Below are 14681 nucleotides of genomic sequence, written 5' to 3'. Positions count from 1 at the left end.
CTTTTGGTTGAAGGACATCAATTTTTACGAATCCAATTTATAGTCTCAGTACCACTAAATCTCTGTGTGTAAAAACCCAAGAAGACTGCATCTGTATCGACTGAAGGACAATTTGGGGATTATATCATTTGGGGATGGGGATTTGAAACTATGAACATAATCATATAGATATAAGTATAGAATATCACTAGAAAGACAATGGTATATTAACGATATATTAACCCTTTCAAAAAAAAAAGACGACCTCTTGAAAACAAATGGATTATTGAACTAAACAAACTTAAGTCTCCTCTATATCTATATCCACTCAAAAATAAATTTTGGTTCAAAAGAAGAAAAAAAAACAACTCAAAAGGGTACCATTTTCTAAAGATTAATATAAAATTATAACTCTTGTTGGATACAAAGAACATATTTCTCAGGGGATTATGGCAATAATTTAGGGTTTAGACATCTTGGAGTGGACGGGCTGAAGAGAACTAGTCACGGATTGCTTTCAAAGCCCAAATCCATGTCCGAATTGCCTAGCCCAATACTGAAGTTTGTCCACCGTCAAACCCGCACAAGTTGTTCCGGCGGCGAAGATAGAACCCCCGACCCCGGCCACAGACAGAGAGTTCCATCCATTGACAGATTGACTATGGGGTTTCAATGGAGGCACAGGCTAGGTAAATAACGGTCGACCAGACTAAGCTTTCAGATGTTGCTCTCATCTGGGTTGCACCTCCACGATCAAAAGCCCCAGCATGGCTGACCTCCCACAGCTCAATTCAACCTTCTTACTTTCTTTGCGATCAATTTTCCTGTGCTTTGTTTTCTTTCTATTCCGAATATTTCGCTCTCTTTTCTTCTTTATAAGGAAATATGGTATGCAGTTTGCTTATGTAACTTTCTTTTGTTGTTTTTTTTTTCTATCTCTTTTATGGATTTCTCATCTGGGTTTCTTAGCATGTGCATCAACTTATTATATACTGCATAAGACTCTTGGTTGCTCATATAGGTTCTATTGGGATTGTCTCTATTGAAATTGTCTTGTTGTTTTGTTTTTTCTCTTGATATATTTGTTTCTGGATCATTATTGTCATAAAAAAACTGTTCTAAATGTTTTGGGGTCATAAAAAAAACTGTTCCAAGATTGTGCCAACAAATTGCTATTTTCTACCGAATTCCCAATTTGAATAAACTTGACTATTTTCAGGATTTGTTTCAAGTCTCAATTGCATCTCAAAATTATTATTTTTTTTCGCTTCTTGATATGCTTAGAATTGGTCAATTAGGATTAGTCAGTTACAGTTTTGACTACAAAATGAACTTTTTGTTATATTTCTTGTTGCTGCTGCTCTTCTTGTTCTGCTTATTTTCCTCTCTTTGTCAAGAAACTGCCAGAAGGAAACAATTCATTACTTTTTCATGCAACATTATTATTATCAAATGCAGGAGCATATCATATCCACACTTACCGAGGGTCATGAGACGACATGCTGGGCTTGTGAATTGCGCCTTCTTCTTACATCCAACTCACCCGCTTTCAAGTGCGGTTGGTGTGGAGCAATAACTAATGAAAAAGTACATAAACATGAAAGCACTTTATTTTGGTGGAGACGCCTGCGTGATCGATCCTTTGTATGTGTGCTTCTTGGATTCATGTTGTTTGTCATAGGTATGTACCGTGAACTTCTTTATCGTTTCATGGATAATGCTTATGTAGTTGATCTATTTCATGAGTACTCCTTGTTTGCACCCTGTTTCTATAAGATACTATTGTTGTGCGTCACTCATACATTCAATCAGATGTTCATTGTTTGAAAGATTCTTCCTCTTCCCCACAGTTTTCTCCTATTTTGTTTGCTCAGCTATGATTTTTTTTTCAGTCCTATCAGTGCTTTGCCTACTTACTGTTTGGTTCATTACATATGGACATTTTTTTACCAGCTAAGTAGTTTAGGAAATATTATTATAATTAAGAATCTTGAGACACACATTTTATTGTCCAAGAATGTGGTGTTTGACCAGTTGTTTTTCACTTTTCAGCTTACTGCTTTAATATTTTGTGGAGCCTTTACCATCTTATCTGAATAGATTTTTCTTAATATGCAGGTGGTGGTGTGTGGGCAGTTTACCCTGTTGTTTTCTCTATTAGCTATTACTGTGGTATATTGCACTCAATCATAACAATGATCTTGTCCATTTCTACGATATCAACATTCAGCTTAGCGGCATTCAAGTGTGCTGGAAAGCCACCAAGTATACTGTGGGGAAGCTACCTAGTTGTTGGGAAAGGTCACCTTGAGAACTATACCTTCTGCCACTATTGTTCAAAGCCAAAATCACCAAGAACTCACCATTGCCGGTCATGTGGAATGTGCATATTGGACGTGGATCATCACTGCCCTTTTGTAAGAATTTTTTATCTTTTAAATATTAATTTTGAAATGATCAGCACATAATCTATGTTATATAGAAGCTCCGGTATCTGATTGAAATATATTGCTGTCGAGGAGTGAGCAATACATACTGCAACAATTAAATTACTTCGAACTGTTTTACTGATTGCTAACAAAATATAGGTCTGAACACCAAAGAAAACCCTAAAATGTTGTTTCAAATTTATTTACATGCACAGACAGACACAAGTGCATGTGATCAGATTATCCGAGCGTTCCACACTTCATAAACTTAGATTTCTCTCTCAGATATTTCTCTCATGTTAAGCTGAACTCTCACATTATTATTTTCCTATCTTAAATTGTTAAAACATAATATTTTGAAGATTGCAATCCTTGCATTCCTTTCTCCTCATATGATCCAGCGAACTAAGTGTGGAATCACTTGCAACCATTTCTTTTCCCTCCTTGGATTCTTGATTTACTTCCAAGCTTTAATTTCTTCTTCCATGGTACCAATCACCACCCAATTGATGAGTATTCTTTTTTTTTGAACAGCCAATGGAAATTATCATTCAAGCATGTTATGTAGAAATCATCAACTACAGGTATCAAAATTCTCAGCACTTAGAAGCATCAAAAACATGCTGGTTGCAAAATCTTGTCTTACTGATGCACACGGAAAAGAAATAAGAAACAAAAGGGGGGCAAATGGTTCCTAAATAATTGCACTGGAGCATGAACAGACTGCTTTAGAGCAAAGAGAGACTGCAAAGACTTGATCATTAAATCTAGGTTCTTCAATACTCTTTCTGTGCGTTTGATGAGCCTGCCAACTTTCCCTTTGTTTTTTCAGTGACTTTTGCAGTATCAGCGGAGTCACCCTTCACATCCTCAGCTCCTTTCACCTTCAATGAACCAGATTGCAACTTGGCAATACCATTAGCTCTATTCTTATGATCACCTTTTGGGGTTTTACCCTTGCCACTGGAGGTTGCAGTTGGGGTGTATTTGCTTGACTTTTGACTCTTACAATTTCCTTGTTTGGACTTGGAAGTTTTCAATGTGATAGTGCTCTCCTCCTTCGATTTGCAAGTCCTAGCTGCAACTCCGTCGTCGTTCTTCGATTTACTCAACCTTCTTGGGGTATAATGTCTGGATCTGCTACCACCATTATCAGCATCAGACTTATTGATAATCTTAGATTCAGCTTTTGATTTTCTACCAGCTTTACTAACATTCTTAGATTTTTCATCTGCCTTTGTCCTTGCCCCTTTGGATTTGCCAGAGGGAGTGCTTCCGACCCTTTTATGAGAAGCATCAAACTTGCCATGCTTAGTTGACTGATCAGAATTTGTTTTCATTTTCTTTTTCGGGGGCATTTTTGTGGTTGCATCTGGACTTGGCTGATCAGTTCATTCCCCGTCTGAACCTGAAAAAATCTGCAACGATCTTCCACTTTTCCTTTTTGAGATTTAGCATTTCTACATCACCATCAATGTATAAAACCTTATGCTCTTTCTTAACAGAATCGAAAGAGCCAATGACGCCTTCATAGTACGCCTTGTCTATCGGCCACCAGACTTTGACCTTCTTTCCAACCAGATTCTCTCCAGAACCCTCAGTCTCAGGTTCCTTATCTTTCACCGATGTGTGCTTCCTCTTGGGCTTTGACTTTGAACTCTCCTTTAAATAGTGTTCGGCTCACTTTGGAGAAGATATCAATTCTTCATCATCTTTGGTTGAATCTTCGATCCCAACTTTTTCAGAGACTGCATTTCCATGCCTTCTATCTTCTGATCGAATAGGAGAAATCCCATCCCGAATCTTACTAAGGGAATCTACTTTCTTGGCTAATTGTTTTGGTGGTTTAGCCTCCGCGTCATTTTCTATGCGATTTTCCCTCTTGAATGATTCTACCACGGTTGGTGTTCCATTAGATGTTCGAGTAGGCATCGCTTTCCCAGAACATCTTTGGAGTTTTGCTTCTGAATTTCCAGTTCCCTCTGATGCCTTTTTAGCCCCATCTGCAGCAGAAGGCATTATTGAGTCTGAATGAACTAAAGATGCATCTTCACCAATTTGTGGATCACCAACTGGCTTGGAAGACTTTCCATTTGTGGGGTCAACTTGTTCAGGGAAAGCATCTTCTGTTTCTATCTCTTCCTTAACCTGCTCTGCCTCATCCACGGATGAAGCTTTTATCATCTTGCTCCCCTTGGCAATATGTTCATTGGCAAAAGAGAAATCTTCATGTTCATGTACGGATATCTCTTCACATATGAAATGAACAACTTTACCATACTCATCCAGAGAAATGCCCAATGTTTTCACCGCCTGTATCAGGCATGGTTTAAGCCTACTAGCAGAGTTTTTGAGTACTGTCTCTCCCAGCTTCCAAGCAATAGGTAGAACTCCCTCATTATTCTTTACACTAGCTAATATTGGAGATATTAGCTCTACAGTAATATCATCAGTTTCTTGTAAAATACAGGTCATAATCAACTCCATGTGTAAGAATACCTTTTCAGGGTGGTGATTCCTGATTTTTTCTAGAAAATGCCGAAACATCTCAATAATTAGTGCATCACACTCAAGTGCATCTAGCATCGATTTTTTGGGCACCTGATCCACCTTTTTTAGGTATTTCTCGAGTTGATCAAGGAGAGCAAGGAGATCATCAACAGAAGACGGTGGTTCACCCAGCCGATTCCCTGCTTTCATAAGCTGCTGCTCGATCTCTTTATCTACCGAAGCATCCATCGTTTCACTTACTTTCTCTGTCTTTCTGTAGATCCTTTGAAAATCTCATTCTTGGTTTCATTTCACAACATGAAAACCACATACCACACTCGAAAACAGCAAATCTATTGTGCGAAAATTAGATATAGGGAGGGAGCAACGGTTAAGAAATTCAAATTGATGTAGATGACTGTAATTGAGAGGATCAGTAGGAGGATTGAGATCAAGACAGAGAACCTGTGAAAGGGGAAGAAATCTGGGGAAAATGGAAAGAATTTTGAGAGAATTTGGAGAAGACAACTTTGGTAATACAATGTTATGATTCGTTGTCAGTACAGTATATGTTTCAATCATGTCTGTGTATGCAGGGTTTCATGTCTTGCCACCTTTGGCACACAAATCCATTGGCCATTTAAATGGGCTTGGTCGTGGTTTAGCCTTGAGAGCTTTAAAGGAAATTATTCTTGCTTTCCTGAGCTCAGCAGCTCTCCTTTCTGCGAGAGGATTTGTTCTTGTTTCTCTATTTGTTGCAAGTGTCTCTATGGAGATTGGATTAAGCGTACTCCTGTGGCAGCAGTTATGCTATATATATGAAGGTGAAACGTACTTGAACCATTTAAATTCGCAGAAAAGTGAGAGTCCTGGAAAGAAAGATTGCCAAAATCTTTTTCGTTTTCTTGGCTGCCCGTAATTGAACAAGTGTCCACTAGATTGCACCTCTACAACACTATCAATAGTAAAAATCTCAAATTTACCTCTCCCCAAAACCCATTCTACTTCACTGATTTTCCAAGGTAAGCCTACAAATCTACAATCTACATGTTGCCCAGCTAACACTCTAGGAATAATCAAAGTTCAATACCCAGAATGCCTCAAAAGTTAGATCCATAAATCTTTTTAACGCTATAGTCTGAACAAAAACTCTTAGCATGACTGAGCCACATTGCATGTATCATCTAACTAGAAGATGTCACAAAATGCAGAAGGCATTGCATGACCATAATCAGGCGACAACCTAACAGGGAAAACATGAATGAATAACTTTAGTATTACTCGCTTCCATCTTGAACAGCCACCCATCCAGGTCAATGCTGCAAAATATATCAAAGTAGACGAATTTAAAACACAGCCAATGAGATGTAGATGCTGCAAAGTAGTTTAGTAGAAATCAATACATAACCCCCACCTGCGTCAAAACATTCTACAGAATATGTGGCATCTGATGGGTCGCACAGACTATCCAGCCAAACAAATAAGCATTCTGTATTGAAAAACAATGAAATTAGATAGGCAAAAACCACCATAACTGCTTTAAGACAAAATATCCAGTTAAGGAAGTGCTGTCGACTATAAGGAACAACCTATTGGTGTACATCCCATGTAAAAACTGTATAAACCATCTGCAGATCCACATGCCAAGTACACTCGCATCCTACCTACAAAAGAATAACCCAACTCCAACGGAACAATCTTTTGATCACTACCTTTACAAACGGGGAAAAAATCCAGCATCAACGTATCAAAATCAATAACAAGAGTAATTACCCAAAAAACCTACTGCGTAACAAATGTTTCTCAGAGTATCAATTGAAAATGGCAAGAGTAAGGAATCTTTTGTGACATAAGTTAATGCCAAAGAAAAAGGAACACCTCTACTTCCCATTGCCCTTAAGAGACTCGCCAATATCGCCATGGAATCAGATCTGTAGTAGATACCACACTTTCCATCTGTTCAGAAGCAGTAATAGTTTCACATAGGTATTTTGGTGATACATAACCAATGTAATATCCAGCATAGCATGATAAGAAAAAATACCATGATCCCAAATAAAATGTAAAAAGAAATTAAAAAAACTAGGGAAGTTCTCATCAAAATGAGAAAGGTCCAACAAAAACCTTAATTAATCTGGTCAAGAAGCCTGATTATCTCTTTCTACCACCACGCTCTCTCAAAGACAGAGTGAGTGTTTCCCCTGCACCAAAATTGTAATACGCAAGCGACATATTGTCCTTGAGAAAACCAGCTTTTCCACTCAACTTCTGTTTGTTTGCTGGTAGTTGGATCTCCCCTGATATTTTCTCCTTCAGGCTGCCAACTGTCTCAGACAAGGATTGCATTGTAATCTCCAGGACTTGCCCTTTGAGATTTCCTTCATCAACATTGGGAACAGACACATTGATGCGAACATGTCCCTGCAAGAAAAGACAAAAACCTTAATAATGTGAATTAGAAACCTCTCCAGGACAAGAAGCATAAAAATTATTTTAGCACATTCCACACGAAAAAATATTAGGAAAACAAGTGAGATATATACCGGATGTTGAGCCAGAAATTGATCTTCAGGAATAAGCATAGAATCATCAAGCTTCTGCCTCTTTGGCTCTGGTTCATCTGGAAGTGGTGGAGGAGCATCATCAGGTGGTGGCGGTGGTGGCATTCCTTGAGGAGGTGGCGGTGGCGGCATCATATGCATGGTAGGAGGAGGGACAGGCATAGGGGCAAAAGGTCTGGGAACTGGTATTGGAGTAAACTGAGATCCAGGTGGAGGTGGAACAGGAATACTAGGTGCGTTCATAGACATAGGTGGATGATGCATTTGGGGTGGACGATGCATCATCATTGGTTGCTGTCCAGTTGGCAATGGTGGCTGTTGTGGAGGAATTGATGTCATCATTGGCATTCCTGGTGGCCGGGGTGGTGGTACAGGGTATGCACCACTATTTGGAGCTGAATATTGAACTGCATTAGGGGGTCGAGGAAGATTCAAGGCCAGACCAGGTGGTGGGGGGAGGGGTCGGATGGATGGCAAACCAGGTCGTGGAGGAGGAGCAGTAGGACCAGGAAGGAACCTCCCATCGTTGTTACTAACATCATTCTGATCTTCACCATTGATATTCTGAGACATAGCTTGGTTTGCAGTGCGTCCAATGCTTCCAGTGTGACCGTCCCATATGACTTGTTTTGGCTGCTCATCTTTCTTCTTCTCAATCTCTGCCTTGACGGCATTAGAAACTTCTTCCTCCGTTGTACCGAAGATATCAGGACGGGTTCGTGCAAGTCCCACAATATTTTTGGCAATCTCGTCATCCTGCGCAAGAGTTGTCTCTCGAATCTTAGCAAACATCCTTTCTTTTTGCTCCTTATACTTTGGATCAATAAGGGAAATCCTCATGTGCTCGGACATCTCATTAATTGGAATTAGCTCCCCAGTAATTGGGGATACAGTGAACTTCGTTGGGTCTCTCTCTGCAGGGATCCTCTCCTCTGGTCTCTTCCAGTTCTTTACAATCCTCATTGGTGGTTCCGGCTCCTCGTTTGCCTTCACCTTCTTTTCACCATCACTCTCTTCAAGGCTGGCAGCCTTCATGCCCTCTTCAACTAGCTGCACTTCTTCTTCATCCATTTCCATTTCTACAGCCTTTCCAGGCTCAACAAACTCATCTTCATCCATTGCAGTTGCAGATATCTTACTCCTTCGTACAACCTCCTCAAGGGTCATTGGAGGAGGTAACTCCTCATCCTCATCATCAGCAAAATCTATGCTCTCAACCACAACAAAATCATGCCAATCAATCATAGCCATTTGCAATCTCTCCTGCTCAATCTCATCATCTGCTTTCTGCCTAGCTAGCTCCTGCGAACGTTCCCACTCCAGGCGATGCAAACATCGTTCAAGCACAGTAGTCATGTCAGTAACACTCCTCTTCAGCTTTTCTGTCAAACCTTTTGGAGGCATCAAAACTCTCGAATAGGCATCCGCAAGAGCAGTAAAAAACATGAACATGCTATGAGTTGGCTTTAAAAAATGGAACTGTGGATTGTTCATCTCCCGACTTGCCAATCCTGTCAAGAATGATTTACCATTTCGAGCAGCAAACTGAGCTGTTAGCTTAATGATGTCCAGTTCTTCACCTGTAATCCCTTCAGGAAGCCGGACAGTATATCGCTCAGCCTCCGGGGGCTCAAGAACCTTACGCACAGGTAATTTAAACTGAGCTCCAGTATCAAGTTTTGCAGCAGCTTCACTGCCATCAGCATCAGGAACAGGGGGAGCTGACTCACCAGAATCAGCAGGCTGGGAACGAGTCTGCAGGCCAGAAGATTGATTTTGGGAACGAAATTCAGACAACCGATGTTGATAGTATGTATGGTAAGCATCTGTAGGGCTCAAAAAGTTGAACTTGGCATTGTTAGCATTACTGGCGATGATTCTTTTTTCAAAGTCAGGTCCATTTTTTGCAACAAATTGGGCAGTCTTGTCCACGATATTCCTGATATCTGGAGGAGGATGTATAATCCCTATAGTCCTTGTATGAGTTGCCACAGGTGTTGGAACAGAGTTTGACTTGCTCTCTTCTTCATTCGTAGAATTCTCTTCTTCATTTGGTACCTGGGACGGAGGAAGAGGCCCAAGATCTCCATCAGACGGGGGTGCTGGAAGAGGCAAGATTGGCAAACTGCCTAGCATTCCTTTTTTCTCCTCAAAACAGAGAAACTTACAAAGAACCAGATAAAGTGAATAACATCAACAAGTGTCTCTGCCAAAAGAATATTTCAGTAGAACCACAGCCACTGCATCAATCATTCATGCCAAAAGAATTAGTAACTGTCAGAGAAAAGAACTGACACAGGAAAAAAAAAACTTCAAATGGGCATAACAACTCTAAACCTAGCAAAATTCACATCCAAAGCAATCATACCCGTACTTCTGAAATTGTATTTCAACAAAATAAATTTCATTCAATGTTCATATAACCTTTTAGTTTAAGATAAATGCTCTAAAAACATGATAGAAAACAAAAAAAAGTCTTGACTCAATCGTCTTCGTGAAAACCAACAACAGCAATACTCCTGTACTGATAAACGATTAGAATCATGACGTAGGACAGTTTTCGCGATGCTCATTTTAAGGGATTTTAAGCACGACCAGCCTCCGGTAAATGACGAACCAGTCGAGTAAAGAAGGAATTAGGGTTTGTTTTAAAGAGAAAGAAAGCTGCGTGGAGAAGAGCTCTCTCTTCTCTGACTACGGTTGAAGATACTAAAATTCGGTCCAATTAGAAACCACGAGAGAGAGACAAAAGAGGCGTACCTGCCCAAGCGAAGAAGCTATCTTGCGTTCGCTGGACGGCGACAAAAAAAGACAGCAGCAGCGATGGCGGAGTAACTATGAAAGTCGAACGAATCCAAGACGGTCGTGGCGGAAGGGCTTTTACGATTCACGGGTTCGGTGAAATACTGTAGCGGGTCGAACCGTGACCGACTTGAATTACTGTAAGTCTGTAACGGCTCCGTTCCACGCACATGTGCGTGTGCGACACATCAGTGGATTCTAGTTCAGTAGTTCACTCTTAGGTGGGCCGGGACTTTTTGGGCTTCAATTTTGTGGTCCTAATTGATTGTGATAAGCCCAAATGCCCAAATTGCTCATAGATGGATTGGGCTGTTAAACCGAATTTATTTTAGAAGTTCTCCTTTTTTAAAAAATTTATTTTTGAAATTGTTTGAAAACATTATCAAAGTTTTTTCTTTTTAATGGGAGGGAGGATTCGAACCCCGTTCACCAAGATAACCACACCATCTTTATCACTTCAATTAATGTCTCGGGTGTATAATCAAATAGTCTTGAAAAAAGAAGAGAGGGAATTTTTTTTTTTTTAAAAAAAATAGTCTTGAAAAAAGACCTTGTCCAGAGCATTGAATTACAACATGGATTGAACAAAATCCATTTGCTTCCCCCCACAACTGCACAGGATAAGAAATGGAACATTGATATAACAGAAGATGGTATAAATAAGACCCAGCAGTGCAATTTATCTACTCTCATTTTGGCTGCATTTGCTTTCTTAAATCTCCAACAGGACCATGACCTTTTCCTTTTACTACCTCCTCTTTGCCACAACCACATTGAGCTGTGTTCAAATTTGTACCGCATTTGAGACATAAGCCTTTGCAACTTGGATCACATATAGCATTGATGGTAATCTCTATATGCACTGTGTCTCTTATGTTCTTCGAAATATCAATTTCCTTCTCGTCAGGAGGAAAATGCAGCCGATCATCTAAATCAATTGATTCATCGTCTTCATCTTCCTCCGCGGTATCTCCACTAGAAGATTTGAACTTGTCATCACCATAGATTACACCCATGTCAATGATATCTGATTCTTCAACAGGTTCTTCGGTGAGTAAGAGTGAGAAGTTTGAGAAGATCGACTCAGCAGCTGGTCCACCACATCTTCAACGTTAAATTGACAAAAAAATTTCATTAGAAGTTGAATAACGAGAAAAGACAGAATGAAATTTGTAGTAAAAAGGAGGGATTAACAGTAGATAAGAAAAGAGGTGTTTGACTTTGGCGACGAAGTATCTGTACATAGTTCGAAACCATGTTCTTGATCCTTGGATGCAGAAAAAGCAGTTGAATTATTGACAAGTAATTTGAAGGATAAATTTCTCAAACAAGAAAAACATCACCCACTCAAACTTTCTTAGTGTCATCCTTTTTTGTCCATGAAGAGGAAAAAACTAGTACAGAATAAGTCGATGGACAGAAATGACTTGCATTTGTGAGACCAACTTACTCTAGACAAAGATAATGATTTGGCAATTTGAATGCCATATAAGACTTGACTCTATCAATTCCGGAAGCCTCCCAAAAGAATTCATAACTTTTTTTACTTTGGACAGAAAGTGATTGCCGACTTCCAGATATAGCCTAGAGAAGAAGATCCTGGGATGGCATGGGCTGCTCATTCATCATGGTGTGGGATACATGCTGCCCCTAAATCTTGAATCACAGAGAGACCCAACAGAAGCACTGGTGAATGGAAAATTAAGCAGGCTTCTTGTTTATTTTTAGGTTCTAATGCAAGTATCAGAGAAACCAAATTTATATGGAGACCGAAAACAAAGATAAACAGTAACACAGAAAACTAACAATAGTAACTGCAGACTAGGACATGTCTCAAGAACCATATAGAAACTTTTGTCAACCTAAATACAAGACTAAGAATGCCAGCCTTGCAGAAGATTTCAAAGATGTAACAAGTATTGAAGACAAACCGCCATCAATTCCCGAAGCACAGTTCTAACATACTGCACTCAATTAGTCTTAAAAGAACCAAATAATCATCATAAAATTCACTAAATAAGATTGTAGCATAAATAATATATCCATTAGAACAAACTAGTCTACAAATTTGAATATAGGTTTTAATCAATTGACTCATATAGAAGTACCATTTCAAAACAGAGCTTTCAAGGTATTCTAATTACGAAAGAAACCAGAAATTTCAAAAAAAAAAAAAATGCATTAGCTGACAAAAAATTGTTCCTAAATGTGTTTAGCAGCATATACAATGATCTTATTAGTTCTTCATAATCCAAATAATCCAATTCATCCAGCTTGTATATTTCTGTGCCTCTACGTATGTGATGGAAAGAAAGGCAATCAACAAAGTAATACAAGATTGTTCTGTGCCTCAGCATCTGTGATGGAAAGAGAGACAATCAACAAAGTAATGCAAGATTAATTAACAAAATACCTGTTGCAATCTAGACTGAGGACAGTCCTAATAATACCATCAAGCCTCAACTTCTGTCTCTTCCTCGTCACATCCACAGAAACCATAACTGGAGTTCCAAGCGGATAATCCTTGACAGCATTTGTGACTCGTAACCCCATAATTGATGCCCTAGATTTTGAAACTTCAGTTGAAAGTTCTCCTAACCCAAGCCTCTCTAATGTTGTGCAGTACTCCACATGTGAAATTGAGGCGTTTCTCTTGTAAATAATTGCACCTTCCCATGGAGAATCCAGGTTGTCAGCTGGCACTTGCTCTTGATTCTCCCCATCTAAAGATGTAGCATATTCCTCACTAAGAAACTGATTACCAGAGCTCGTGGAATCCCTTGCCGTAAGTTTCCAACTACCACCTGATTTATGCCCAAACATTTTACAGGTATTTTGAGAGAAAATCCTTGAAAGTTTACATTGGACAACCAAGAAACTTGGGACCGAAGAAGCATGTTCACGGCATCTCAATTTTTGGAATTTGAATTGGTTAACAGGTGAAAGGGAAATTAAAGAAGCAGCTGAGAGTACAGGTGACATTGTCGGTTCGTTAAGAAAGCCAGCAGATGATGCCTGTCAGATTAAACTTCTGCACAGTTTTAGCGCTACAAAATGGAAGAAATATACAAGATAAGTTAACAAGACAGATGCAACAACAAAAATCTTCAAAAAACACAAAACCAAGAGTTCAAACTAGACTAGAAGAACTTGGAGATTAATTAGAATGGATACATGATAATTCAACTAGAAAGCATGAGATATTCTTTACACAAAACTAAGGTAACATCAGGTCAAAATTTCATCGCTTTAACATAATAAATTACAAATATTTTCTCATTCAACAATTTATATAGCTAAAACCCATTATCACAAACGACTCATAACACCCAACTGAATAGATAGGCATTTTCACAAACAGTTAACCCGCACACAGACAAATACCGGACTTGGACAACAATTCGCAGGCAGAGACTTCAATGTCAAAGATAACATCCAAGCATGAAGAATTTTTTTTAAAAAAAAACAAACGCGAAACCACGGAGACCGTTACCCGTTCAATGAAATCTAACTGCAAATGAGCAAACTACACGTATTTGCAGGAAACTGTGCTTACAGGGACAGAGTAGGTAGCGTCTCCACAGAATGAGTCTCTAAACTCCGAAGAAGCTATCTTGCGTTCGCTGGACAGCGAAGAAAGACAGCAGCAGCGACGGAGGAGTGTGAAAGTTTAACACGAGTCCGAGACGGATGGATATAAATGAAGCGGTCGTGTTGGGAGTGGAACCGCTACAGTAATTCAAGTCGGTCACGATTCGACCCGTAACCACAAACCAACCTTCATACGGGTCGGGAAGCACCAAGTCGGCAAGTAGTGATCAAGGGCATTTTTTATTATTTTTATTTTATTTCTCTTTTTTTATGGGTAAAGCAAGTTTAAAAAAAATAAACAATTGAATATTAGTTATCATATATAGATTAAAAAAAAACAAAAGCAAGTATATAAATACCCGATGATTGTATTCAACATTCGATATTATTTAAATTTTTTTATATATTTCACGTAATTTGTATCTCCGATTTTAAGGTTTAGAATCGATAATTTTAATTCCGACTTTAGGGTTTAGACTTTAAATCAATGTAAATGTAGAAACTGTTTCTCATCCTTCATTTTTCTTTTCAATGTCAAAAGCTATAATAAATGTATGTTTTCTTTCAAAATCAAAAGCTACTGAAATGTGAGTTATACCCCAAGGGTTTGAAGTGTATTATAGATCCTTGGGACTTTACACCCGACTCCCGAGCTATTGATTAAAGTAATAAGGATGGTGTTCATTGCTTTGATGACCAGGATTTGAACCTCCTTCCCGTTTAAAAAAAAAAAATCCCAAGTACTTTAAAGCTTTTCTATCAAAAGACACATTGATTAATTTATCACAATCAGCATGAAATATCAGCAAAATTTCCAATGCCACTGGAG

The 14681-nt window shown here is 39.0% G+C and overlaps 4 protein-coding genes across 13 annotated transcripts; 2 read left to right on the top strand and 2 right to left on the bottom strand.

Annotated features, from left to right (window-relative positions):
• Nucleotides 1-284: 284 nt before the first annotated feature.
• On the top strand, nucleotides 285-5111 carry LOC119986643 (protein S-acyltransferase 11-like). Of its 5 annotated transcripts, none has more exons than XM_038831291.1 (5): nucleotides 285-867; nucleotides 1438-1660; nucleotides 2098-2396; nucleotides 2943-2992; nucleotides 3241-4090. In XM_038831291.1, exons 1-5 carry the CDS (start codon nucleotides 865-867, stop codon nucleotides 3299-3301), a joined length of 636 nt encoding a protein of 211 aa, XP_038687219.1. In that variant the 5' UTR covers nucleotides 285-864; the 3' UTR covers nucleotides 3302-4090. The 5 variants fall into 5 exon arrangements, with proteins under 5 accessions (XP_038687219.1, XP_038687240.1, XP_038687227.1 ...); XM_038831312.1 differs by having other exon boundaries at nucleotides 287-668; XM_038831299.1 differs by lacking the exons at nucleotides 285-867; nucleotides 3241-4090 and adding an exon at nucleotides 5028-5111 and having other exon boundaries at nucleotides 893-1660.
• A 280-nt stretch (nucleotides 5112-5391) lies between these two features.
• Nucleotides 5392-5817, top strand: LOC119993073 (protein S-acyltransferase 11-like). The gene is made up of 2 exons (XM_038839991.1): nucleotides 5392-5431; nucleotides 5495-5817. Exons 1-2 carry the CDS (start codon nucleotides 5392-5394, stop codon nucleotides 5815-5817), a joined length of 363 nt encoding a protein of 120 aa, XP_038695919.1.
• LOC119986617 (probable splicing factor 3A subunit 1) lies at nucleotides 5775-9636 on the bottom strand. 4 transcript variants are annotated; one of them, XM_038831262.1, is made up of 6 exons: nucleotides 7442-9636; nucleotides 7023-7319; nucleotides 6672-6854; nucleotides 6488-6562; nucleotides 6313-6387; nucleotides 5775-6217 (listed from the first exon to the last, which is right to left on the bottom strand). In XM_038831262.1, the coding sequence occupies exons 1-2, from the start codon at nucleotides 9593-9595 to the stop codon at nucleotides 7050-7052; spliced, it is 2424 nt and encodes an 807-aa protein (XP_038687190.1). In that variant the 5' UTR covers nucleotides 9596-9636; the 3' UTR covers nucleotides 5775-6217; nucleotides 6313-6387; nucleotides 6488-6562; nucleotides 6672-6854; nucleotides 7023-7049. The 4 variants fall into 4 exon arrangements, with proteins under 4 accessions (XP_038687190.1, XP_038687198.1, XP_038687183.1 ...); XM_038831270.1 differs by having other exon boundaries at nucleotides 6777-6854; XM_038831255.1 differs by having other exon boundaries at nucleotides 6488-6854.
• A 1116-nt stretch (nucleotides 9637-10752) lies between these two features.
• LOC119987858 (large ribosomal RNA subunit accumulation protein YCED homolog 1, chloroplastic) lies at nucleotides 10753-14023 on the bottom strand. 3 transcript variants are annotated; one of them, XM_038832766.1, is made up of 3 exons: nucleotides 13755-14023; nucleotides 12675-13308; nucleotides 10753-11365 (listed from the first exon to the last, which is right to left on the bottom strand). In XM_038832766.1, exons 2-3 carry the CDS (start codon nucleotides 13241-13243, stop codon nucleotides 10951-10953), a joined length of 984 nt encoding a protein of 327 aa, XP_038688694.1. In that variant the 5' UTR covers nucleotides 13244-13308; nucleotides 13755-14023; the 3' UTR covers nucleotides 10753-10950. The 3 variants fall into 3 exon arrangements, with proteins under 3 accessions (XP_038688694.1, XP_038688700.1, XP_038688688.1); XM_038832772.1 differs by having other exon boundaries at nucleotides 12675-13276; nucleotides 13818-14023; XM_038832760.1 differs by having other exon boundaries at nucleotides 13818-14017.
• Nucleotides 14024-14681: the final 658 nt, after the last annotated feature.

Source organism: Tripterygium wilfordii, chromosome 3, assembly GCF_013401445.1.
Source record: "Tripterygium wilfordii isolate XIE 37 chromosome 3, ASM1340144v1, whole genome shotgun sequence".
Classification (NCBI taxonomy): Eukaryota; Viridiplantae; Streptophyta; class Magnoliopsida; order Celastrales; family Celastraceae; genus Tripterygium; species Tripterygium wilfordii.
Note: the sequence above shows the minus strand (reverse complement) of the source record. Positions and strands in the feature narration are given on the sequence as shown.

Coding starts and splice junctions, on each gene's coding strand:
- LOC119987858 (XM_038832766.1), bottom strand. CDS start 13,243: ATGTCACCTGTACTCTCAGCTGCTTCTTTAATTTCCCTTTCACCTGTT. Junction 11,366..12,674: donor CTCAGTCTAGATTGCAACAG/GTATTTTGTTAA, acceptor TTAACGTTGAAG/ATGTGGTGGACCAGCTGCTG.
- LOC119986617 (XM_038831255.1), bottom strand. CDS start 9,595: ATGCTAGGCAGTTTGCCAATCTTGCCTCTTCCAGCACCCCCGTCTGAT. Junction 7,320..7,441: donor AATTTCTGGCTCAACATCCG/GTATATATCTCA, acceptor CTTTTCTTGCAG/GGACATGTTCGCATCAATGT.
- LOC119986643 (XM_038831286.1), top strand. CDS start 1,411: ATGCAACATTATTATTATCAAATGCAGGAGCATATCATATCCACACTT. Junction 1,661..2,097: donor ATTCATGTTGTTTGTCATAG/GTATGTACCGTG, acceptor CTTAATATGCAG/GTGGTGGTGTGTGGGCAGTT. Junction 2,993..3,240: donor GTAGAAATCATCAACTACAG/GTATCAAAATTC, acceptor TTGTTTTTTCAG/TGACTTTTGCAGTATCAGCG.
- LOC119993073 (XM_038839991.1), top strand. CDS start 5,392: ATGGAAAGAATTTTGAGAGAATTTGGAGAAGACAACTTTG. Junction 5,432..5,494: donor ATTTGGAGAAGACAACTTTG/GTAATACAATGT, acceptor CTGTGTATGCAG/GGTTTCATGTCTTGCCACCT.